General features: G+C 40.2%; 1 protein-coding gene across 1 annotated transcript in view; it reads right to left on the bottom strand.

Annotated features, from left to right (window-relative positions):
* Nucleotides 1-25810, bottom strand: part of CYTH3 (cytohesin 3) — a 49248-nt gene extending 23438 nt beyond the window's left edge. The window contains exons 1-2 of the mRNA XM_083872640.1: nucleotides 25579-25810; nucleotides 406-488 (exon numbers count right to left, since the gene is read on the bottom strand). Coding sequence (XP_083728766.1) covers nucleotides 406-488; nucleotides 25579-25609 — 114 coding nt within the window. The 5' untranslated portion in view covers nucleotides 25610-25810. The remainder of the gene's footprint in view (nucleotides 1-405; nucleotides 489-25578) is intronic.
* Between the last annotated feature and the right edge of the window lie 290 nt (nucleotides 25811-26100).

Genomic DNA, 26100 nt, shown 5'->3' on the forward strand with positions numbered 1-26100 from the left:
AAAGATTTTATCACAACTGAATGACTGTTAAACACATGAACCTGCACTCTCAGTGTGTGTTCATGCCAGAGCACTAAGACCAAGCTGCCATTATCAATTAATAAGATTTCTTTATCCACATTTCTCACTTGCTCCTATCCTAGATCCAAATCTGCTGTTTAATGAGTTTTTGATTACACAAATCAAATGTGGACATCTGCACATATTGCATTACATAAATTCAGAAGTTAATATTTTTAAAAGTACACATATGATGCATAAATCCTGTTCACTATTGGGAGTATTTAGCTTAAGTCGTTTATATGCTTTTAAAACCATTAGCTGAAATTCATATTTAGTCTGCAGCTCAGGTCTGTAACTTAATCTACTGAAGGAGTCTAAGGATCTTTACAGTAAATCAATTACCTCAATATCATCAATCAGTTCTTTTTTCCTGCGACGAATATTTAAAAGCTCTTCTCTTTCTTCCATAGACAGGTCATCAGGCACTGGAATGGAGCAAAATGTACAATTTTTTAGCATTTGCAAACATACCTCATCATCACAGAAAACTTAATAAGCTGATTAGGAAAAATAAGCCTATATCAAACATCAAGACATTTCTTTTACATTATTTTCAGGAAAAAAAACCCCAAAACAAATCAAAACAAACAACACTAATGAAACCTAAATCTAATATACTTTTAATCTGCTTTATAAAAATCCTAAGTAAGGTAATTGAATGAATGACCATGGACAGAATCTATCTTTCTAAAGAAAAACAGACAACCAAAGAAACCTTGTTATCATATGATGTGGCAAGATTTGGTTCTGCAGCTTAATTCCCAAATTCAAGTCAGATATAATTCTATCATATCAGTAACATACCAAAATTCTCCACAGAAATTAATTATGATTCAGAAGATATGACTATCTTCCAGAGGAAAAAAGCCAAAAAATTGCCACTGCTATACCCAAGATGTGTATCCTGGTGCTGACTTCAGACATCCCTGAATGCCAGCAGTGCCCCTTCATTTGGTTGCTTTGGAGAGAGAGATGCAGGCAGGTACAACCCAACACACACCCCAACACCAAATACCTCCCAGCAGTAGAATCAGCTATCTAACACAAACACGGGCTTTGCATAACATCATTTTAGTATTTAAGTCAATTTCAGGTCCCTCTTGGCCATGCTACATCAAATGTATGACCCTGCTGATAGAAAATCGGTTGCTACTGAGGATGTAAATGTGTGTCTGTCCTACCCTCATCCTGTGTCTCTGCCTGAGAGCCAGGAAACACCGAAAGTCTTTAGCATAAAACCATTGCTTTTCTTGAATGATCAGATGTTCCCCAGCAAGAAACTTCTTTGGACAGAGATTACTTCTGCTTATTTGTACAGCACTAGACACCAACGACAAATATTCACCTCCTGTGTAATGATCCTATAACAGTTCTAATACTACCCACTTTCTTGGAAACAGCCTTTTAATTATAGAACAGCTTTTCCTTCCAGTAAAATGGAACATCAAAAACAATTAATAAGGTATGTAAGAGCAACACACGACAAATGCAGTCATTTGGGATGGTCAGGGCCACTACTTTATATCCTATACACACATAACAGACTATAGCAACAGGATTACAAAGAAAAGTTCAGCTTGAGAAGAGAGTTTTAAACACACATTTGGAACAGAGCTTCTGTTAGAATCCTGATAGTGAAATACATTGATTATTTCAACATCCAGTGCTTAAGCTCCTTTCCTTTTAGGATCTAACTCATAACAAAATCCAAATGGCGACAGACCTTGTTAGACATGAAGTAATTATGGCAAATGATTTCATTTAACTACTCCAGATACAAACGTGATTAAATTACTTTCAGTTTAGGAAATGACAGTCTTCTGTTGAACAAATACCAGACTTCAATATGCTTACCTGCTTATTCTCTTCATCTCATCAGAAAGCCACCCACTCCTAAAAATCTCTTGTATGCAAATAGTGTGGTAGGATTCTTTTCACATCAAACCTTATAAATACACATCCTTATATCGTATCTTTGTCTTACACGTTTACTCCAAGATCCTAAACTACAGAGAATTAATGACTACGCACACACTATGTACATAAACACACCACAAATATTCACTAGTTAACTGAGCACTGACAAAAAATTAATATTGCTACCCAATGTTGATTATAAAAAAGGCAAACCATACATAATCACTCTCTTAGTTAGGAAGCACATTCTGATATCCTTAAAGCATTTCTGCAATATTGTAGATGAAATTGCACTGCAGCTTTGCACGAGCAGTATTAGTAAGAGATTCTACGTTTTTAACTCTTTGCTGCAGCAAGACATTCTGATAGCTCTCACCCTGGCTGATGACTGGAAATACTAATCAAACCTCAAACAGAAAATCATCTTGAAGCAAGAAATATTTAGAAATCATCGACGGTGTTGCTTTTTCTTCAAGCTGTGTGGCAAAACCTCAGGATTAGCCACTACCACAAACCCTTCCCAAATCTGCACACCAGTGAATGGTACTGCAATTTTTTCTCCCTTACTCTACCATGCAGTGAGGGCTCCTTGGGAGAGGTTTGGAATATCTGGAACAAGTGAAATTGCTCTTTTGGAACCAACATGAATTGTAAGAGTTTTCTATGCTCAAGCAACCTACAAAAAAAGAGAAATCAAACACCTCAGTGTTTTCCTACAGCACTCAAATACTGTCTACTGTGTTTTCCTCTCCTCTGATCACAGCCAGAGTAGAGACAAGCCTCACAGTATAATTAATGATGGTGTTAGAAAGAAAGGAAAAAAGCTAAACGGAGTCAGACTACATTTTGCAGTGGGAAATAAAATCAAGTATTTATCTGCCAGATACAAGACAAGCAGTCTGCTGGAAAAGAACATTCTACACTCAGAGAGCACTTAGACAAAAACTGGACATTAATGCATCTTTAAATAACGATATTTAAATATCAGAGCCAAAATATTTCAGTGTCTATACAAGACTAGAAGATTCAGGATGTAACTGAGTGGGAGTTACAGCACTGCTCAACTTGTAGAAACTCTTGGTATAGACAGTATTTTCCTTCTCCTCACACTACCAGCACAGAGAAGGATGACTGACTGGCCAGGATCACTCCCAAGGGTGTTGTCCTGTAGTCCCATGAATTGGCCTCTGTGTGATACTGAGGATGTTTTTGTCTCATTATCATCCTTCTACTGCTTGTCTATCACTGCCTCTCTTCTCCAGTGCTGCCCTTTATGCTGTAGAAAGTATATCAATGGGAAGAAAACAAAGTTTCTGAAGAGACTTCATGTGGCATGACAGCCTGGAAGGTGTCTGCTCCAGGAGGCCGTGTCACTTTATGACTACTGTCCCTGCTCTTTCAACTCTGTGTCTTCAAACAAAGGCTAATAGTATTTCTGTATTTCAATTAAGGCTTTTGAGCTATTAACATAGGAGGGCAACACACAATGGTGGTTTAAAATACCATTAACAGTCCTAAGCAAACACTACAGGTACATGGTAAGAGATGATCTGCTCTGGCAAGACCCCTCCCAAGGCCACCCTTCTGCCTCCAGCTTTTTTTCAACCATGTGTTCACATAAACCTCCATACAGAACAACGCATGGAGCACATATCACGTATTTGTTCTGTAAAACAAATTTTCTAGCTGTCCTCTTTGAGTCACTTCTGGGGGAGCATTTTTCTTTCACCAATCTAAACACAAAGTAGACAGGATGGGAGGAGTTAGCATGAACATTTAAATACTTAAAAAAACCAAAGCATTTCAGTACAGTGAACAAGCTACAGCATTCTTTCATGCTATCTTCTAATCTTTAAATAAAGACAATGTTCTAATATAAGTAATTTCTGTGAAATCTTTTACCTTAGAGGGGGAGCATTTCCTTTTTCTACAACTTGAGAGCTTCAGGTAGTACTAAATAGAAAGTCAATATACTACTGATATTTTATTTACAAAGAACGCAGTTGTTGAAAATACACATTATATTCTTGGCCAAACAGAAAGAAACACACCATATATGTTGCAATACTACTCCTACTACCAACAGAAAAAAAAATTAGAAAAATATTTAATATATTCCAGCTTGGCCTATAAAATTCAGTTCCTGTAACTGAACTATATGTACTTAAATGAATATCCTGCAATGCAACACTTAATGCAACACAATTTTAATACAGTTCTGTTTACTATACCATGTTAGGGAAAACAAACAAACTGCACCTCAACACAGAAATCAGTGTGTTGTGCATCAGTTGTGATGTCGCCTGCTTAAATAATTCTCCACTATGGACAGCCCAAGTACAATGTCCAAAGAAGAGCCTTATCCTACAGCTCTCAATATGAAGCATTTTTGAGCTAGCAAGTACCAAAAAACTCAAACACTCAATCTAGAGATTGAGAAAGAACTGCAACAGATCAGCTTGCAAAGAAACTTCCCACAGGTTAGTGAAATCCAGGAGCAAATCCGATAATAGGAAACAAATCTAGTACTTTCCAATTCCATAACCATTTTACCTTCATCTTTTTCAGTAGTAAAATTCAAATATTTTCCAGCTCTCCAAGAGTATTATAAGAAGCAAAACTCCTGTGTTTAACTTCACTCATTAGCCTTTCCATTGCCAGTCACCAGCCAAAGTCTAAAGGAATCTCACTTGACCCCTTCAACTGATTTCCGAGTTCAGTCTTTCAAGAGGACACAGTAAAATATCTACAACCAGCAGAAAGCAAACATCTAACATTATCTAACACAGACAAAACACTAATTCTGTAACCCTACTTACGAAGCAATACAACATCCCGACTCTCATTGCTCAGCTAACTTCTTGGTTTCATAAAGATAAACATTTTCCTTCTTCTGTGTCCCAAATTAGTGGTCTTTCAGTAGATGCATGCCAAGCAAAGAACAATTAGATGGAATTTAATTTTGCTGCAGCTGAAACATCTTGCAAGTGTAAAGATATTTACACGATGTAAGGCTTAAAACTAAACAAACCTTTCCTCATCCATATACAAAATGGGTAGACATGTTTCTTCTGGCCTTTAAAATAATATACATTCATCTCTGAGAACAAATCTGATTGTCTCAGAACATTTGCCTCAACGGATATTCTCAGGCTCTTCTCCCTTCCTTTCCCCCTACATGCTCCCTTTTTTTAAACCTTGATTACAGGAACATTATCCAGTTTTCAGCCAAGATGTATAAACAATGCTCCAACCACTTGTGGCTATTAAAAATTCCATAGAAGTTTTTGTAGGAGGACATGCTTCTGAATAGATTCAGTTCACAGTGCAGAAACAAACTGTATCTACACTAAATTCCATCAGTAAAACCAGCTGGATTTGGCTCCTCTCCTAACTTCCTTACTATGTGAATCTGCTATTTAGTCTGCTGAGAACTGCTGAGCATGTTATAGCATAGGAGCAATGACACTTCCATTAGGGGAGAAATAATCCTGTATACAATATCCGTTCACATACAAAAAAATTACCCGTTGATGGTATGAGGAAACTAGGACAGAATCCATGGTTTGCAGAGTTATTTTGAGTTTTCAATCACAAGAGACTCTGTGGCCAGAAATCACATTAGCAGCCAAACCCAGAAGAGAACCTCCAACGCACATCCATCATTCTCATTGTTTAGCTGCTGGAAATCACACCATTACAAGATGTGATTGTAACACTTTTTTGAAATGGAAAACATTTTTTGAAAATGAAAACATTTTTTTCTCTAGGATAAGGACATACTTTGCAGGAAAGTCATAGTAAAGATCTTATCATTTTGTGCTTCTAATAATAGGAGGGAGGGGAATCCTAAAAATATTAATAGTATTACCACATAAAAATACATTTTCATGAATTTAGAGGAAATAGTTTCATTCTGACCTGCTACACCTTCGAGATATTTTCCTTTTACTGCAAAGCAGGTTTATTACATCAGTGGCAGACATTCATGTAGGTTTCTTCAAAACAGACAAAAGCATAAAAAATTGAAAATACGAAATACACTTTTGTTCTATATAGAAAAGGTCCAGCAGGGTGACAGTATCATCAAATGTGAAATCATCTCTTGTATAAAAAACGGTCTCTTATAATACACAAGAATTACTTCAAATAAGGCAAGATTATGTTTTTGTTCTGCCCAGCAATAGCCCTACATAATTTGTTAATGTGTTAGTCTCTCCAGTCAAGCAGAAAGTAGGCAGTGCAAAATTGTGCAAAGTCAGGCTCCAGATAACACTGATTTGGAGGGAAGGAAAATTTTAACCGGTTCCCAAAACCCATCCTATTTCAGGTATCACAAACGACATGCCCTGCCACGGTACCTGCAAATGTTTCTGTTTATGGAGTACAAAAGGACGAGGAGTCAGCAGCAACAACAGATGTGTCTTTACAAACTGCACAGAGATCCAACAGCTGTACAGGAACAGGGAGTGTAAAGGCTTCCAAGAGCTCTCGCATGAGCTGCTAATCCTGCCTGGGAGCGATGAGCTGCCCTTCTTAACGGCACCAAAGCACAAAGAGGTGCTTTATAGCAGCTTCCAGATCTTCACCTTCCTATACAGATATACCCACAGAAACTGGAGAGGCACCTCCCTTGCTTTTTAGCTCCTAATTAGGCCTCTGACACAGATACTGGCCATTAGAAAGCAGGGTGTGTTTAAGTTAATGACTATTTCTCTTTTACTGTCCGTGCTCTTTATTTTCATTAGCAGGCAGTACTGAAGGTCATGATTATATTATACTTACCTCCTTTAATTCAATTGTGTATTTTTTCAACGTTTTTATGTATTTCCATTAGGAAACCAAGTGTTTTGCAGCAACGAAATGAAAGAACCACTTTCAATCACGTAAAAGGAGCATCACTTGAGAAGAAAGACGAAAAAACACACAGAGACAAGGTCTGAGCAAGGTCCACAGGTAATGAGTTGGTACCTGCTCCTCTATGTTCCTGCACTGTTTTGCCATTCGATGCCCGGACCTTGTTTTTTCTGAGTTGTTTTTTTTTTCCTCAATTTAGCAGGACAAATGGTTTCACCAAGGGACCACAGGATTGCCCAAGACAAAAAAAAAACAGGCACAGCAGAAACCCCTGACAGCACAAAGGTACAGGGGACAGCAACCCCCTTGAGAGCAGCCAGCCCTAAAACCAGCTCAGCTCAGCCCCAAAACCCCACCCTCACAGGCTGTATTCTCTAAATACTGAAAGTAGTTCAACCTGATATTAATAATAGATAAGCATAGATTTCCTTTCAGAAGCATTTTCCTTTTGAAGTCACTCTACTCTTGCTTCAAGATCAGAAGATGCTTCTAGGCCAACTTTTCTTCCTAAAATATGTAAATACAAATTACTGAATATGAAAAGAAAGCTGAGTTTAACTTAACATTCTAAGTCTCTTACCCAAATACATTAATACTTGCATTAATAATATAAAGTGTTAAAATATGCATATCCATGCATATTTTAAAAGTGCAGAAAAATTTTATGCCAGCTAATGTGGAAATTAAAAAGGGAGCTGTTGCCCACACTGTAGTAGTGTGTGTTTCAGAGAGGGCTATGAACAGATTAGCACAGATACAGGAAATACTATCCAACATGACATGTGCCTTCATCACCATCAGTTACCAACTACTATTCAGGAATTCTGGTGAATCACCATTCTGATTTCAGTGTTACAGCTACACACTGTCACACTATCACATCTTAACACCACGGTCCTCCTCCAACGTGGAACACAGTAACATCAAAGTAATGTGGGACAAACGCAATGCAGCGCAGTGCCAAGCATTGTAAGTAAAAATGTATAGTCCTGTGTTGTCCTGCTGCCTTAGGGACAGTGGGGCATTATACTGCCTTAACATTTTCTTACTCTGTTTTCAGCTTTTTAACAAAATTATTGCATCTGATTTCTTTTCTGCACAGCAAATAATGAAGAAGAGTGATCAGATTCAGCTTGGTGTAATAATATCACCATTATAAATACAGATATCACTCTTCCAAAAGAAGTGGTCACAGGCCTTTTCTTTACACTGCATTAAACCAACAAAATACTGTCAAACAGAAACAAATTATTTTTCCCTTCCTTCTTATGTATGCTGCAAGGCAGAATCTCACAGATAAGTAATTTTGGGAAAGCTCAGCAATAATTTTCTCTGTGGAGCACTTGTATGTGCAAAACTGGAGGAACAAATGGGGAACTTATGTAGTGCCATAGCTGAAATCAAACAAATTTTCTCTGATGTTTGCATTTGAAAGCCTTTGCTTAGAGTACATCATATTTATAGTATGCATTAACACAAATTTAGTCTTTACAGAGTGGAAGTCTGCAAATTATGAATTTCTTTTGTACACTTTCATGGCAAGAATCAGGTCACAAAATTTTAGCATCCCCTGAGGAAGAGAATGATCCAGCAATAACACATGGGGAGACCACAGCTGATAGCACATTATGTATCCACTTGCAATGCAGAACAACAGCCACTTTCAAAGTGGGAGTCTTGGGAAGGAAATCAGGGCTCCCCCTCAACACTATCTAGGAGGTGAAAGGAACAGATCACCATGCCAACTACGCACAGCACAGCTAAGTGGCACATTACAGATATCATGTCTTTAGCTGAAACCCTTCATTCAGTATAGAGCAAAGAAAGGGCAGCAAAAGAGCAGCAGATTTTGCTTGCCTGCAGCAAAAAGAGAAAATTCTGAAATTAAAATGTGTAGATGCAAGAGCTTTCCACAAGGTACATCTTTTAAGCCACACAACAGAAGCAGGATGTACCTTTTAACTTGGGGCATTTATGGTTTTGCCCAACACAACTGTAACATATTACCAGACAGAATTATACAAAGAATTGGATGGAAAGGGACTGGATGGTCCCACAACTAATTTCTATGCCAGCACAGCTCACTTCTGATTGAGCCAAGCAAACAACACTGACAGGAATTAAAAAACACTATCTTTAAGCATCTCTTGGATGACCAGCACAGGAGAGTGACCTGCTCAGACTGCTGATGGAAAACAGGTGGAACAAGTGGGAGCCCAGATTGGGAAGCTGGACTGCCTGAAGTACTGCAGCCACTGCTCAGGATTTGGTTCTGTGGTCACTTCAGTGCATTTGGGATGATTCCCAGCAGCTCTACAGAGTGTGAGGCAAAGTTTAAACTACTGACAAGATCAAATACTCCTCTGTCAACTTCTTTTCCTTGTCAGTCAGGACAGGACTCTTTGCCTCAACCATCTCAAGGAGTATGTGTGGATGAAAAGGAAAGCAGGGACACTTCATCTGCCACTGGTACACGACTCCCAGTAGTTCTTGTGAACAACTGGACTAACTACACGTGTCCTCCTGCCAGTCTAGACTTCATTCAGCTCCGGGATCCAAGCAACTCAAACCAAGGATGGGACAGCTCCTCCGGAAAGCAGAGATCATTTCATCACATTCTGCACGAGGAAGAGGCAAACAAAAACACTGATTCCTTCAGCTTTTGAAGTGGTATGAGAAGGAAAAAAAAGTAAGACAGTAGTAATGTGTTTCAGCTTTACCCTTACAGAAGGGCTGTGTTTCCCCAGTCACCTAGAGTTACTGGGAAGAGGAAGTGGTTGGCTGGCAGGTATCTACATTTTTTCCTGGGATAGATCTTGGAAAATAGACGCGAAAAGCAAACACAGCAGAGTAGTAGCAGACATTCCTGTCAGATCCATTTTGAGCAGCAGCACAGAAAATTGACAGGAATGTGGCTGAGCAGCTGCAGCGGGGTCCTGGAGCCCAGACCTTGTGGTCAGCTGCCAGCAATACCCCCAAATCCTGCTCAATATCCAAGCACAGCTCATCAGACCTACCATGTTCCCAGCAAAACAGCTGGGGTTCAGACAGGCTTTCTGTCACAAATTTCCAGCAACATCTACTCTTGGCAATAAGGGATCTGCTCACGGCACTGCACTCATTAGTGAGGAGCATTAACCGTTACTTAGGATTGCAGGCTGTTTCTAAAGCACACAATGCCATTTTCAGAAAAAGCAAGGCAAAGTTGATTTTTCCCCTTCCCCCATCCCTGCCTGACACAGCTCTGGAGTTAGATTTCAGAACAGTATTTATTGCAGAAGCTTTCTATTTATTCATTTTCCAAGATCAGTTGCACGCTGAGGAGGTGGAGCAACTTCCAGATTTGAAAGCAATCTTCCTTCCCTGAGGAATGTCTCCAAAGGCAGCTATGGAGTGCCACACAGGACTGCTCATCTATCAAGTAACTGCTTGAGCAGCATTTATATTCTCCCAAAACAAGACAGATTCCAGGATGCACAACTCCGTGCACAATGCGATGTCTGTCGTTGTGTAAGCCTTTGAAATTCCTGCAGTCTTCTCCAAAAAAAGTAACCATGGTACCTGCTATGGAAACCACTGAGCTGCAGTACTTGGAGAGAAATCCACTACAGCTAATACAGTATTTTGCTACTTGGCTATCTTAGGCTTGAATTGCTCCAGTTTCCTACTGTTACATCAACAGGCCCATTGGTCACATTGCCTCAAGCCTTAGAAGGCAGGGAGAGAGTTAGGCATTTACTCATAAATTTGTTGGTGAAGGAATAGCAAAGCTTTGTTTAAGATGTGAAGCATTTTCTGATTCCTCAGAAAAGAGTATACACAGCTTTTGTGAATTGTTGGTTGCCATCACACCATGAAACAATTAGCTTGACAGGTCACTAATTCAGAGAGAAAAGAGCTTTTTATCTGGCCCACTGATAACAAGTCTGTCGGATGGATCCACTTACCGTAAGGTCAAACCCCTGGTCTCTTATTCTTTGCTTGGCAAAAGACCATCAGTAGTCATACCAAATCTGCTTCACCATACTTCCAAAATAGAGCACATTCAACATCTGCTGAAATTCTTCTAAGTACAGACATAAGTTATATGTTACAAAAAGAAAGATTTTTCTACTCCAAGCAGATCTCCTGGCATCCTGATCAAAAACTCATTTGAATACATTCTCCCTATTTAAACTTTCCCCAACTGTTTCAACTAAATCTGAAATGTTACATTGCCCTTTCTAAGCTATTTTCTCTGCCCCTTACTGGCAAAATCACTGCATTCCTTCCAGAGATCAGTGAAAAATAATCTGAACACATAATCTTTTGTACTTTAGTTTCAAGTAAATTAGTCATTTTTTCTCAGCTAAGCACCTAACAAGAAAAAAAAATCATATCCATACAACTTCAAAGACCTAAGCAATTTAGTTTTATTACTCTCAATGTCTCTGAGATTCAGTGTTTTCCCTGACAATCTAAGTAACTAACTGGGATTCAATCCTCGATCTCATTTTTAAGTCCACCAACTCCCACTGCTCCTATTAATAAACATTTTTTCTAAGATTTTGACTTCATCCTGCCATGCTCAAATATGAAACGTTGTTGACTATGAAACAATAACTAGGACTATATGTCTTAGTTCTGCTACCCCTCAACATGGCACAAAGGGTAACAATGAAAGATACCACTTCCTAAACGGGTAAAACCTATAGCAAACCCTGATTTTTTCACCTGCACATACCAGTTCCATTGACAGTGTGGTCAGATGTAGCCTCTGCTAAACACCTTTCCAAAGAGGTAGTGCCTTCAGAGCAGTGCTCTACCTGCCACAAGCTTCCATTATACAAAGACAAACTTTGTGCAAGACTGAAAAAATCTGACTAATGTTAACATACTTGCAATTATCCTAAATTTGCCTTAGGGCAACCAGAAATACCAAGCTATAACTTCTGTTAAGCAGTCTGTAGCAACAGTGACTGCAGCTCCACCAACACAGCTCACATACTGAACAGTGGGAAAACTTACTAGTGCAGTTCAGAAATTCTTCTCTGTATCACAGACATGGACAGCAGCAGCGAGTACAAAACACCTGGAGAGTGCCATTCACAGGTAAACACTTCATTGTTTTAATGATTTCTTGAACACTGAAAGAAGTGTTCAAGTGTTTGGTAATAAAAGCAGTGGCACTAGTAAGCCTAGACTTTTGTCCCCAATAATTCTGACACATATCTGCACAGGCAGCAGTCTACAGTCCACCTGAAAATCATGTAAAAACTACTTCTACAAGATTCTTCAATCATAGGATCTATTCTACCTTTTTTAAATGCCTTAATAAAACGGACCTTAAAACTTTGTTGAAGCATTTGAAGCTCAACCAGAACACCCAAGTGCCATACTCAACTGACTCTGCAGATGTTTAACCAGGATCTTCAAATGTCCAGAAGCTGTTTCTGGAAGATTACGCTGTGATCCTTTAAAGACAAACAGTCAACAAAAATAAATTATAACCGTTTTTAATCAGGCTTCCATTAGATCTGACTGCAAGTGTTTTGCCATGAAGTTCATAAGTGATAAGACAATTGAAAGCATCTAATTTTTTTTTTAATTCTTCCACATTCTTTGTACCTCAAAGCAATGTCTTAACATACACTAAAGAACTTCAAAGCATAATTAATTACAAACTAACTAACAATGAAAGTCTAGCCATCGTCTGTTATCCTAGCTAACAACCTAGGAAAATAAAACCTTATCATAAATTTTCCATTTTAAATGCCAAATTGGTCGCTAATGAAACCTAGAAATATTTTATACTGATCTAATGATGATGTACATGCTTTCATTAAACCCTGGAGCATACAACTTTGCACGATACACATAATATGCTCCTACTAAATAGATGACATTTTCCATTAGAAATAGAAGCAATGGAAAATGACAACTTATACAGACCCACAGAATATAATCATGACATTGTTCACTAATGCTTGCCACCACTGTTAACTCTAGCCCAGAAAGTCTCCAGAGGAAGCTAGATATAGTAGCAGAAGCCGATGAACTTCCAGCTGTAAGGGGGTGGAAGAGAAAGGAAGCAGACTGATTAACTGAATAGATTTATTGTATGCACATATTCTATGCTAAAACCCTGTATCTACTTCAACATACATTTTTTTTGAGTCATTTGACTGTTCGCAATTCAAATACAGGAAAATGCTATGAGACTAACATGTGTTTGTTCAGCAGGAAACCCTTTCTTCAAAATGTAAAATGAGGTAGTGAAAAGCCAAAACTTCACTAGAATTGTACTATTATTTCTCCAATGTGAGAAGGACCTTTTGATGTTCTTCCACCACCTTAGAAAATCATCTCCTAAGTCCATATGAGCTCCAGAGAAAAACACATTACAGTAATAGTTGCAGTGCGGTGTTCTCTCCCTCTCCGAGATGCAAGACATTATCATACTACTTTCTTCAACTTACCTGGCAGATTTTATTCTCAAGCCACAAATATTTTCTTAATTTTCCTTATAAAGTGTCATGAATACAGCCAAAACATCCTAAAGCAAATCTGTAAGCCAAGTTTCTCATTCTAGTTGCTATATTTTAATGGTCTTTGACACTGGCAGAGTCTACATAAAAGCAATTTTGCAAAATGCACTGAAGTTGACCTGCACTTCAAGAAAATGAAAGAGATTCCTTTAGGCTCTTCACAATTCACATAAAGATCACAGCCTTTAAAACTTGGGAGAAAAGAACTCTGACTACCATTCTTACTAAACAAGAATAAAATGTAGTACTGGTTACTTATTCCCCCCAAATGTCAAAAAAACAACAAAAAAAAAGTAAAGTAAATTATTTGCATGGTATTAATTTTAAATATTGTATGTAATAGAAGGACATCAAAGATGTTTTTGCATTGTAGTTGGTTTGTGTTAGAAGTGTTCTGCCATCAAAACACAGTGTTTGTCCACATTTCACTTCCACTCTGAAATGAGAGATCAGCTCCTACTCGCTCAGGAAGGAAAATACATTGTTGCTGTTCTGTTCTGGCACTGAGGGGCAAAGTGCCAGGCTCTTCCACAGCCAACAGACCCACCAGAAACCTTCACCCTTTCTTAGTTGTTTTTCTTCCCCGCCCCCCCAATCAATCAACAACCAATTAAGGCCCATGAAAAGAAAGGCAGAATCCAGATTATGTTTAAGGCAGTAATTATGTTTTAAAATTCATGTCACTGTCAGTATTGGTGGATATAACTTACAGTATTTGAAGTATCTTTCAGTCAATCAGGACTTATAATTCATATACTATTGTTATTAAACTTCTTAAATTAGCCTGGTGTAATTACAAACTGAGTAATGACATTCAAAATTAAAGGCTTGGAGTAACAGTAAAAAAACTCTAAAATTCAGGCAGCTATTTGATGGACTCCCTCAGCAAGTTAAGTTCAGAATGAAGATTTGGAAAGGAAGTAGATACCTAAAAGATAGAGCTGGATGCACTAAATATACAAAAGGTAAACCAAACTCAATAGAAAAATACTATGCTTCTCCCCTTCTTACATCTTTAGGTTCTGTAAAACAAAGAGTAGGAAAACCAAACCTGTTGATCTACTTCATGTTGTAGTATTACATACTGTATTGATAGTGTAAGGGGAGTAAAGAGACTAAAACCTTGTACTGTGAATGAAAAAATAGCATCCTCTTCCATTAAATAGTCTGAAAGAACAGGCACCTTCCCATTCCAAACAGTTAACTTCATTTCTGTTTAAAAAATTAACCAAAAAACTCTTAGATGACTTAAAGTCTAGAGCAAAATCTGAAGGCGTTTAAGTATTTCAGGATGGGATTTATGGCAGAGTTCTGAAATGGATACTCCTAGTTCCTGTTGCTTTTACTGGAATACTTTTATGGAGAGTCACTTTTTTCCCACCCTACCCTTTTCCTTTACTGAATTTCCACACAATAACTTAGATCTGACCATCACCGGACATCTGAACAACAATTAAAAAAGTTACAGCTGGATCCTGTATTAGTCCCAGCTGCGGAGGATCTTTGGCTGCCTTCAGAAAACAAGACAGCCAATAGGAAAACAGGAGGAGAATTTCTTTTAGCATCTTACCTTCGAATGAATTGTTTTTTTATACGCTACTACAACAAACTATTTTGCTACTCAATGCAAAAGATGTTATTCTTCCTATTTTTCATCTCATTTCTAAAAAATTTAAAATTAAATTTAAAAAACTTAAAACTTCCTTCTTCAAAAACTTTTACTACAAAATGCCAGAAAATAATCATCTCCATATGCTCTTTCAAGTCTAACATACCACAACGAATTGATCTGCCAAGTCCACCCACCCACAGGCTCTATAAACTTGAGAGTATTATTTGTATTTAATGTGGATTACCAACTTCACCCAACCTTTCCCCTTCATAACACATGTTACTTTTTTAGGCTTACTACTCAGGTAGAAGATAAAAAAGGAAAATAAATAAGTTTTCAGCAGACTAAGAACAATAACATAATGCATACTCTCTTTACTTCCAATATCAGTGAATTCACAGAGGAAGGACTTAAACCAGTCTTTTTTTATGTTTGCTCTTATAAAATATCACCTAATCTTTTAAAACATTCATGTGATACTATGTCATTTATTGGTACAAGACCAAGACTAAACACTGCAGTCTTTCCAGCTTACATTGCACAAAATGAGAGTGAAGAAAGTTACATGTATTCTTATTAAAAAAAAAAATCACTGGAAGTGGGGGAGCTTCTGCTCAGATACTTAAAAAAAGAAAGTTACTATATTTAATGCACAAAAATCCACCTCCTATAGCCAAAAAAAATAATCAAATCCATATGCTCCATTCATCTATCCTTGCTAAAACACGTACAGCAAACTGAAATGTCAGCTGCCTAGAAAGGCTGATCACACCTAATACACAAAATACAGGCTTAAGACTGAGATTCCCAGAATTCTGAGAATACAGAATTAATCAGCAACACTGACACAAAGAATAAACTACTCACATGTACCTGGAACTTTTTAATCTCTCTCTTCTGTGACTGTAAATGTTTTCCTAGACACAGCAGCCAATTCTCTGAACTTTGACTAGCCTTGGCTACCAGTTTCAACTTCCACTTACAAAATGGTTCATCTGCAAACTGCAAATCAAGGACAGCAGCAAAACTGATAAGAGATGGTGGGAACACAAGTGCAGATACTCTCCCTGTCCCCAGATGAATGTTGGATGCTACCTTAAAATGCTGCTACTACATTATATGGTAATTTTAATGACTGAAAGGGTATAGTAGGTCAAAACTGAATAGCAAAAGAGGAAGTTAAACAAAAGGTCTATCAAGTAACACAGTTGCTTTTGAGTCTATGAATATATACTTCCATAATAAGAACAACTCATTCATGCATTTACATGACGGATACCAAATGTAAAGTGAGTTTTCCCCAATTAGTAAATACAGGGTTTACAAAGTACAAGACTATAGCAAGGATTATTTCAGCCTGATAAAGGCTCTTGAAGCAAACATTAAGTGCTTGTTTTGCATGGGTACCACACAGAATCCTTTCAGTTAAAAGAAAAAAAAAAATTTAAAAAATTGAACCAAAAATACAAAAAAATTTTGGGAGAAGCACAAAGCAATAGCCAGAGGCCCATTCACCTACCCCAGACAGTGAAGTCCAGAGATCTGTGCACAGATCTGCTGCAATGGATCATCAGCACGCGGGGTTTGCACACAGCGGCTCCTGCCTACACCAGAGCCAGAGGAGCACTACAAGAGAGGGGTCAGGTCCTTCTGGTCTCTCAAGAAAGACTGAGAATGGTCCTGTGCAGGACCCAGCCCCTGTCCCATATACATGAGGGGTTTCATGGTCAGAGAACATATTTAACTTACGAAAGTTCTTCCCTGGGAATGGAGCTTCTCCTTAACAGAGCCACCATCTCTCCTTACGGCCACTGTGGTTTAACCTCAACTTCCTGGAAAAAAAAAAACTTTCCCCCACATCCCTTGGCTGGGCAGCTGCAACAAAGGAACAAAAACATGCAGCAGCTTTACAAATTCAAAAATTTCATTTGCAAGTGGTCAAAGCTGTACTCGGAGTACATGGTCTGGTGGGAAAATTCCTCCTCGGTGCAACAGAATGACGGGGCAGGAAGTTCATTAGGACAAACTTACTCGAGTAAAAAAGACAAAAAAGAAAAAAACTTACTTGGAATCCAACTGCTGAATATAAGAAACACTGCCTCAAGCAACCATAATTCCTTATTTTATAGTAACTAATGCAACTACAAATACCTCTTTTGAGAATTCCCACTCTCTTGTAAGTAAGGCAATGGGATCTGTTTATGCCAGAATTTGACTCTACAGACGACACTGATTGTGAGCTAAACAAGGACCTTATTAAGGAACATGGTATCTACAGTACATGAAAGCAAAAATGTAACAGTAAATAGACTCTTGAATACTTGGAAGTCAACAAGAAAACAGCATCAATAGTATTTTGCAGTATGAATGAGCTATTAAACAAAATCAGATATTAAAACAAAAAAAAATTAAAATCTGCATTCTAGAAGTTACACTAATGAGGCAGTTGTATAAAAACCTTAGAGGTGACTCATGAACAGATTACATCTCACAGTTCCTCTTAGAGAAAACAGTGTGAGGCAGTTCCCTTACTTGCACATGCTAATTTTTTCAGCCTTTTTTTGTACATTCATGTGTGTGAAAACAACAGTGAGCACAGGAGACATTGGCCACATTTGTTTTCCTACCCATCAGCTCCTTATGCCAAAGTATACCTTGCACAGCACCCAATTTCCATCTAATTTGACTGAGCAGAAGATGTTCCTCCAACCTATGTGAGAACTAAACTAGCAGCTGGATAGAAGAGCCACCAAAACTAATTCCCACAGTTACTGTTAGCCTCTTCCATACCCTGAGATCAGCAGACTCACGGTTCATCATTTTCACACAGCTTTTTTGTTTTGTTAAGACACTCAACGTATTTCATCTAAAAATCAACACTGGTTTCTCCTTTTTTAATTAAGAACTTACATCAAAAAATCCAGCCAACCCCTTGGGCATGACAGCAAAAGCTAGATCTGAATTCAGATTCAACTTTCACAAATGGACTGTTGTTGAAGGGTTTTCTTATGGAATTCGGAAGAATTGTTAAGCGCAATCAATAAAATCTGTCCTTATTGGGACAATTTTCATATGCTGCTAAATAACAGAAACACTTTCAATTCTTCCATATATTTGGCATAGGATACCTATTTCTTTTTATAATAAACATCTGAAAGTGAGGCTAATCACAAAAACCACACTAAGATGGCCAAGCTGTTGAAAAATAAAATCAAAACATCTTCAAATCCTTCACGAGATTACGATTTAGATTTCCCAAGGTTCCAGCATGCAACATTTCCTGTTAATTCCATGAGATCCTACTGAATTTGTCAAACACATTTTTTGCCTAGGAAATACTAGATACTACTTGTGTTTGCCTTTCAACATGTCAACTTTGACTAGAAAACCTACCCACTTATACCTATTTAAAAGCAGACATCAGAAATTCTGTGAAATTGTAGAAGCAGCTATGTATGACTTTACTTTCCTTAAATAAAACTTCATATTAGCAAATAATGTGCTTAAAGAACCTCAGAAAGTAATGAAATAAATGTGACACAGATGTTCACCAAAAAAAAAAAAAAGAGGGAGAACAAGAATGTTTTTACTTCATAGCAACCAAATAGGTCAAGCCATTTCCTTCTTCAGGCAAATCTCAGAGGACCACAAAACACATGGCTTTCCAGCAGATTTTGTATGTCTATCCCACTAAGAGGAAACACTGCTGTCCAAAAAAATTTGCAATACCAAGTTTTCCCATGAAATTGTTGAAATTAAAAGAAGGAAGTCATATGTAATTAAAAATCATTTGCTAGATGTTAAAATTATACAAATGACATGAATAAATAGACTCTTACTACCTCATTCATAGACCTTTCCGGTTCAATATATTGCTCTGAAAGAATGCACAGTGAAGAAGTCAGAAATGCCAACAGCACATCTGCTCACACAACTTCTCTTTGCTTTTATAAAACGAAGTAAAACACCATGTGTTCTCCACTTCCCTGGGATCCCTGCCTCACAGTTCCATACACTGACAGGTTTTCCCAACAATCCAGCTGCTAAGGATTTATTTTTAGCCTCTGTGAATGAAGCACACAGTCATTAGGTCCAAGCTCCTCTCTAAAATTAATGCTATCCCTTCGTACATGCTTAAGTACTTGTGAACTGGAGGGAGACAAAGTGAAGAAGAAATCATTAACTATCACATTACTTTAAAAAGAAGGAAAAAAATCCATACAGATTCACTCAGTCACCACACAACGCTAACTTCTGTGCTGGCTGGTCCCATGCAGAAATGTAGAGAAAATGTGATCCCATAACCAGATTAAATCTATTTGTGCATTCAAACAGGAAAATTAACATTGCATAGGAGAACATAACTTATCTCATAAGTATGTCAGTACTCTTGCATTGCCCTTCCACTGGCATTTTTATTACAACTTCTCTACAGACTATTTTTTAAGAAGCAATAAATTACAGCATCTCACTATTTACTTGTCAATAACCACTTGGGATGCCAGTGTGTGTCCAACGACATCAAAGAGAGGAAGTGGGTGGAAACAACATTAAGAGCTCTGTTTTAGACTCATTAAGCTTAAGATGACAATTACGCAATCTTAAGATGTCAAGCAAGCCAACATTTTAGCTGGGACAGATGGTACTGGATCCAGAGCACACAGAGTATATGCTGTGAGTCATCAGTTTAAATACAATAGTTCCACTCTAATTTACAAATTTGGTTATCCAGAAACAAGATGTAGAGAAGAAGAGAGTGTTAAAGCAAGCACAGGACCCTGTAAATTTTCACCAAAAAAGTTGGAAGTAGAAAGATCATCTTCCAAATGAAAAAGCGAGTAAGACAGGAGGAGGAGAGAACAGTCAAAGAGGGAAGAAAGAAAAAAAAAAAAAAAAAAAAAAAGGCAAGATTTCAAAAAGAAAAATATAGTAAACAGTATTAGAGGCAGCTGGCAGTACAAAGAGGAGGAAGAGAATGTACTGAGTACAAGGGGTCAGGACAAATGTGGAAAGGACTAGGATAAACCTTGAGGAGGTATTCTGAATTCAGACTGCAAACAGCGTGTTCAATGATTTCCAACAAGGAAACGAGATGAGTGGTAGTTCAAACATTGGCCTTGGCATCAAAGATGGGGGTGTATAAAGAACCAGACTAAACCATTTTTGCATCGGGAGGGAAAAGAATGGGGTAAAAGATTGCAGCAGGTAGGATGGAGCTACAGTTTAACTGAAACATTTTAAAGCTCTTCAAACTTTTATTGGACTAGGAAAAGAGAGACTTAGAGGACAAAAAGATGGCAAGCAGAATTATAGAATGGTTTGGGTTGAAAGGGACCTTGAAACTCTTTTCATTCTACTCCCCTGCCATGGGCAGGGACACCTTCCACTATCCCAGGCTGCTCCAAGCCCCAGTGTCCAACCCGGGGTCTTGGCCACTGCCAGGGATGGGACAGCCACAGCTTCTCTAAGAAATCTGTGCCAGTGTCTCACTTCACTCATAACAAAGAATCTCTTCCTACAATCTAAATCCATTCTCTTTCAGTTTAAAGCCTTTACCCCTTGTCCTATCACCACACACCCTTGTAAAAGGAAGAAAATGCAGGAAAGCCATTTTTTTTTCATTTTACCTTGAAAAAGCATTCAAAATCCTAAAAAGAAAGAAGGGAAAGCAACAAATATGATGGGATTGAAAAATCTGATGTGAACTGCAGAATACATCTTGAAAATCAGTGTTGTCTCACCTTCTGCAGCCCTTCAATAGGTCAAAGCTCTTGGAACTGCAGTGATACTAAAAGATTGCAATATCCATTTGGTAACTGTGGCCTACGGAGAGCCCACTTTCATGTGGCCATTATGGTGATTCTCAGCTGTTGTTCTGCAAAATACACTCTGTTCCTGCCTGTAAATCCTACAGCTTTCTTTCTCAGCTGCAACAGTACAGACAGATGCTGTTACAGGCACACTGCTCCTCTAAATCCATGGTGTGCTTACATTGCTGAGCGTGTCACCAAATACCATTATGTAACAATACATCAAGTTTGGCAACCAACCGCCTCTGGAAACCATCAGCAAAAATTTCATGTTTTCTCCCAAGTCACGGCTAAAAATATCAAACATTAGGCTAAGAAAAACCTAGCAAGTTACTGCAATTAACAAGCACATTTTCTGATACCCCTCAAAATAACTAATATGTACAACATTATTGATAATACTTTATTATTACATTTTTTACTGCAGCGATAACAGATTAAACAGCTTTGGGCTAAAAATTAAGATCCTACTGAGCTGACAGGTAATCCGAAGAAATACGAGATTAGTTTAGCATGAAGAAATATCTATTTAGCAAAAAAGAGACTTACAGCTCTGCTGGCTGGCAAAAGAACACAAAAAGCTAAATTACATAAATAGACTATCTCTGTATCTGGTCTTTTTCACACCCTAGAACCAAGCTGAGTAGTTAGTCCAACACTCAGGTGCATTTTTATATTCTTGGGATTCCCTCAAAGTGCTATTTAAAACTACAAGCCCTCCTCTGAAGGGCTTTTGGGACAACTTTTATTTAAAACTACCGGTACAGGTTATCCACTTTGAGGAGTAGGGAGTGAAATGTATTTAATGTTCTTCTGTGCTAAAACACATTTGTTTGTAATAAAAAAACCTCATAAAATAAGACACCATGCAGAATTAGTCCTAAATGCAAAGCAAATGTCTATAACCATGAGGAGGTCTCATGGCCTCTGGTATCTTTAAGGTTTACCTTTAAAAGATATTACAATGTGGAAAGAAGAGATGAGGCTGCTCACATCTAAAATAGGAATACGTATTTTAAATAAATTGTAAAACTTTTTTCTAAGAAAAATTTGAGTAATTTGTTACATTTAACAGCTTTTACCTAGAAGTAGGTAACTGTTTTGCCCTGCAGAAGAACAAAAGTCATCTTGCTAAGTCTGGTTTGGCAGCAAATCCACTCTCCTGAGCCCTCTGTGTGACGATGTGGTCTCCTGGTGTCTCTCCTAGTGAAGGACTGTCTACATTCTGTCCTCATCACAGACCCAACACGCTACCGGGCACCATCGCTGGCAAGTACAGCCAGCAACTAACAGAGCTTGGCAACCCACCTGCTCTATCCCACAAGAGCTTCAACAGTCAGAAACAAAGCACAGAGTTTGAGGAACAGTAGGGAAACCTCAATGCCATAATTAGTGCTATAATTTGGTCTATTTGTCAAGTAGCAGCAGGACTTTACCCTTCTGGCACGTCTGTTTAGAGCCCTTTGTAGAGACAGCATAAAACAAATGTACAGGAGCTGTTAAGTACCCAGTCTTGCAGTCGTTTTTTAGAGGAATGGCACAGAATTGAACTGAGGGGACTGAAAAGCTGTTGGATGACTAGAGTCAAATTCAGAAAACAAACAGGAGCTGTATCCTGTGCCTGCAGCACTGACTGTTTATACATTTTGACCTTTCACAGAGCATCACTCACGGCGTGACCACACCAAGGGCACTATTGAACACGAGGGTCCCGGCTACTGGCACCGCCACCACCTAACTGTGAGCCTGTGACAAACACCACACAAAACGTAGTTTTAAACCAAGTGGGGAGAGGGGGGAGGAGAAATATCCTGCACTGAGCAAACCACAGAGATATTTTAATCACGACACAAAAGAAAGTTGAGCCAAACACCAACTGACTCGGATCATATCGCATCAATAATCCATGCACAGAGCCTCTGCTGAAATCAACAGGAGGCTTTGTGGATTGTACAACATTGTATAACATAAATGCACGGCCCTGTTTAGAGCTTCACATACAAAAGAAAAGGAGGTTCTGAGAACAATTCCCTCAATTAGCATTTCTCTTCCATCGACTGCTTCTAAGATAATAAATTCTAACTCTACACAGCTGTTTTCATTCACAGTTTTTATCAGAGATGGTAAAACAACTGACCCCATTTGACAAATAAAAGAACTGAAGCACAGGATGCAAATCAAACTGAAGAGCAGTGCAGCAGGCAGAGCTGAACTGGGAATAGCAGCTTACCTTCTGAATCACACTTTAATGTCCTAGATATTTACATGCTTATCTAGTTCAAGTCTCTAATTAGGGTGACTCTGCGCAGCCCTTAAATAATTTTGCATACTTCCTAAAGTACCTGCGCATAATGATAAACTTAGCTGTAAGAGCTTCCCACTCAAGAAGGCAATTCTATGAGGATTTACAATGTCCTGCAGAAGTTCAAAACACTGGCCTGCCATGGTCAGGCTCCAAAGCGAGTCTCATTGCTCAGGTATCACAAGTCTCATTACTCAACAGCAATAAAACGTTTTAAAACAGGCCGTCAAATCCACGTGTTTCCTATCATTAAAAAAAAAAAAAAAAAAAAAGGGGGGGGGGGGAAACCCCAAACGAAATAACAACTTCCCAATTCATTAGCTAGAAATGACCTAACTAATCCTGATGTTACAAACTGACAGCATCCCTAAGAAAAAGTGAGACTGGGTCTCTATTCAAGAATAAAGTGCAATACTTACAAGAAGTCAGAATAAAATGTCATGTACACCAATTGCAAAACAAAAATCCATTCTTACTTGTCTGTGATTGTTTCACAATGAAGCCAAACATACACTATACTGTAGTTTGCCCCCAAAAAGCAACGCGTTTATTCAAGTGATATTAGTTTCACTTGCATGCTAGGGGTACAAATCTGGCTTCACGTACAGAATAAGCATTTAGCTAAATACAGACTGTGTTGTCCCCACGTCCTGAGTTTTCATCCTCCCATGAAAATCCAACTTTGAAACGCTTAGCACCTTATGAAGGAAGGATTAATTCAGCAACATGTCCACTTCATAGTTTACATTTTGTACGTGATTAAGCAGTATATTACACAGGTTAGTGCAAGTAACAAGCACGCTCAGCTCCCTTAACTACAGAGGCAAGTCCACAATACTACGAAAATAACATATTTTGAGTTAAATGAGCTTTCTGCTCTTTACAATTTCAGTGTTCAACTGCTTTGAATAATAACTTCTCAGGACTGGCTTGCTTTGTCTTTTGCTTTCCTTTTTCAGACTTTTTTTCTGTTTTTAAGAGTTAAGTCTATCACTGTCAAAACAAGCAGAAATGCCTGCTGAGAAATGGCCACATTTCCAACCCACTGCTTGAAGAATTATTTTTCTGATTCATCATAGCATTATTTTTTCAAGTTGTCAAAACAAAAACCACACCCTCTTGATTTCCGAGTTCTGGGTAATTATACTTGGAATTAGCAAGTACCGCGCAACTATTAATCATACAACGCTTAGCCCTTACTTTACCTATTTAGAGATCAGCCAATGCATTTAAAGGCGGCCTGTTTAGCATTTGGTTTAAGATAAACCCTCATCGCGGCATTCTGCACCAGCACAGACACACTGAGTACAGGGCAGGCCATGCAGTCGGTCCCTCTGCCTCGGGGCAGGATCAGCTCCTGCCCAGCCACCATTATCGCTGATGATACACACCAACTGGTTATTTCAGGCTGCAGCTTTACACACGCACTCACAAAACACATTATAAATTAAAGGAGGGAAGCGTGTGGCACGTCTGCAGCGCCTTAAACTGGGGCAGCGCGTAAGCCACTCTCCCAAAGGTAAAAAAAATACAAATAAAAGCTTCCCAAACATGAGAGTCCGGATTTTCTAAAAGTAGTATCTGGCAAGGTTAACGCCGCTGCCGTTCACCTTGTTTAAACTGGCTGAACCACCCCGTGATTATCACGGAGCCTCCATTAAGATGACACACACAAACAGAGCCCTCGCAGAGCTTAATTACTCTCCTCTCTGCTCCTACACCGCCAGACGCGTACTTTTTCCTATGCTGCCCCTTCCCCTCTCCCAGCGGAGGGGCAGATGCGGCAGCGAGCACAGGGCTGCACAGGGCAGCGGGCACAGGGCTGTATAGGAGCACAGGGCTGCACAGGGCAGGGGGCACAGGGCTGTATAGGAGCACAGGGCTGCACAGGGCAGGGGGCACAGGGCTGTATAGGAGCACAGGGCTGCACAGGGCAGCGGGCACAGGGCTGTATAGGAGCACAGGGCTGCACAGGGCAGCGGGCACAGGGCTGTATAGGAGCACAGGGCTGCACAGGGCAGCGGGCACAGGGCTGTATAGGAGCACACGGCTGCACAGGGCAGCGGGCACAGGGCTGTATAGGAGCACAGGGCTGCACAGGGCAGCCGGCACAGGGCTGTCCAGGGCTGTGCAGGGCAGCGGGCACAGGGCTGTCCAGGGCTGTGCAGGGCAGCGGGCACAGGGCTGTCCAGGGCTGTGCAGGGCAGCGAGCACAGGGCTGTCCAGAGCTCTACAGGGCTGTCACGGCGCTGCCCTGCCGCCCCCTCAGCCGGCCCGAGCGCAGGACACACACAGAGCCCCCATTGTGGCCCGGCCCCCGCCCGGCTGTGGCCCGGGCACCGCTCGGCAGCGCCGACACGGCGGCTGGGCCCGGGGGCGGCGGGCGGGACGGGGCAGCACCGGCTCAGGGGCCGCAGCAGCTCCCAGGGGCTCCCGCCGCCCGCAGCGCCGGCTGAGGGGCCGCGATACCCGCACGAGCCCCGCACTCACCGCCGCCGCCTCCGCCGCCCTCCTCGTCCATGTTGGGACCGCGGGCAGCGCGCTCGGCTCAGGGAGGCCCGGGGCTCCTTCCGCTCGCTCGGCGCCTCGCGGCCACTCCTGCTCCTTCTCTTCTTCTTCTTCTTCCTCCTTCTCTTCTTCTTCTTCCTTCTCCTCCTCCGCTGCTACTACTGCCGCCGCTCCCTGCCGCCGCCCTCCTCCGCCCCGTCCCTCCCCGCCCAGCTCAGCCCCAGCCCCGGAGCCGCCACCGCCTGGGCCCGGCCGCCCGCCCCTCTCATGTGACCGCGGGGGGCGGAGGGGAGGTGGCCCGGCCCCTGCACTGCCGCCCCTCAGCGCCGGGTCCGTCCCCTCAGCGCCCCCTCAGCGCCGGGTCCGTCCCCTCAGCGCCGGGTCTGGCCGCTGCTCGCCCCCTCACCGCCCCCTCCCCGCCCTGTAGCGAGCGGAGCGTCCGTTCCCGCCCGCCCTTGGCGGTGTGCCCTCCCCGGCAGGGCCCGCACGGCGCGGCCCCCAAAG

The sequence above is a fragment of the Zosterops lateralis genome (assembly GCF_965231275.1).
Source record: "Zosterops lateralis genome assembly, chromosome: 15".
Lineage (NCBI taxonomy): Eukaryota > Metazoa > Chordata > Aves > Passeriformes > Zosteropidae > Zosterops > Zosterops lateralis.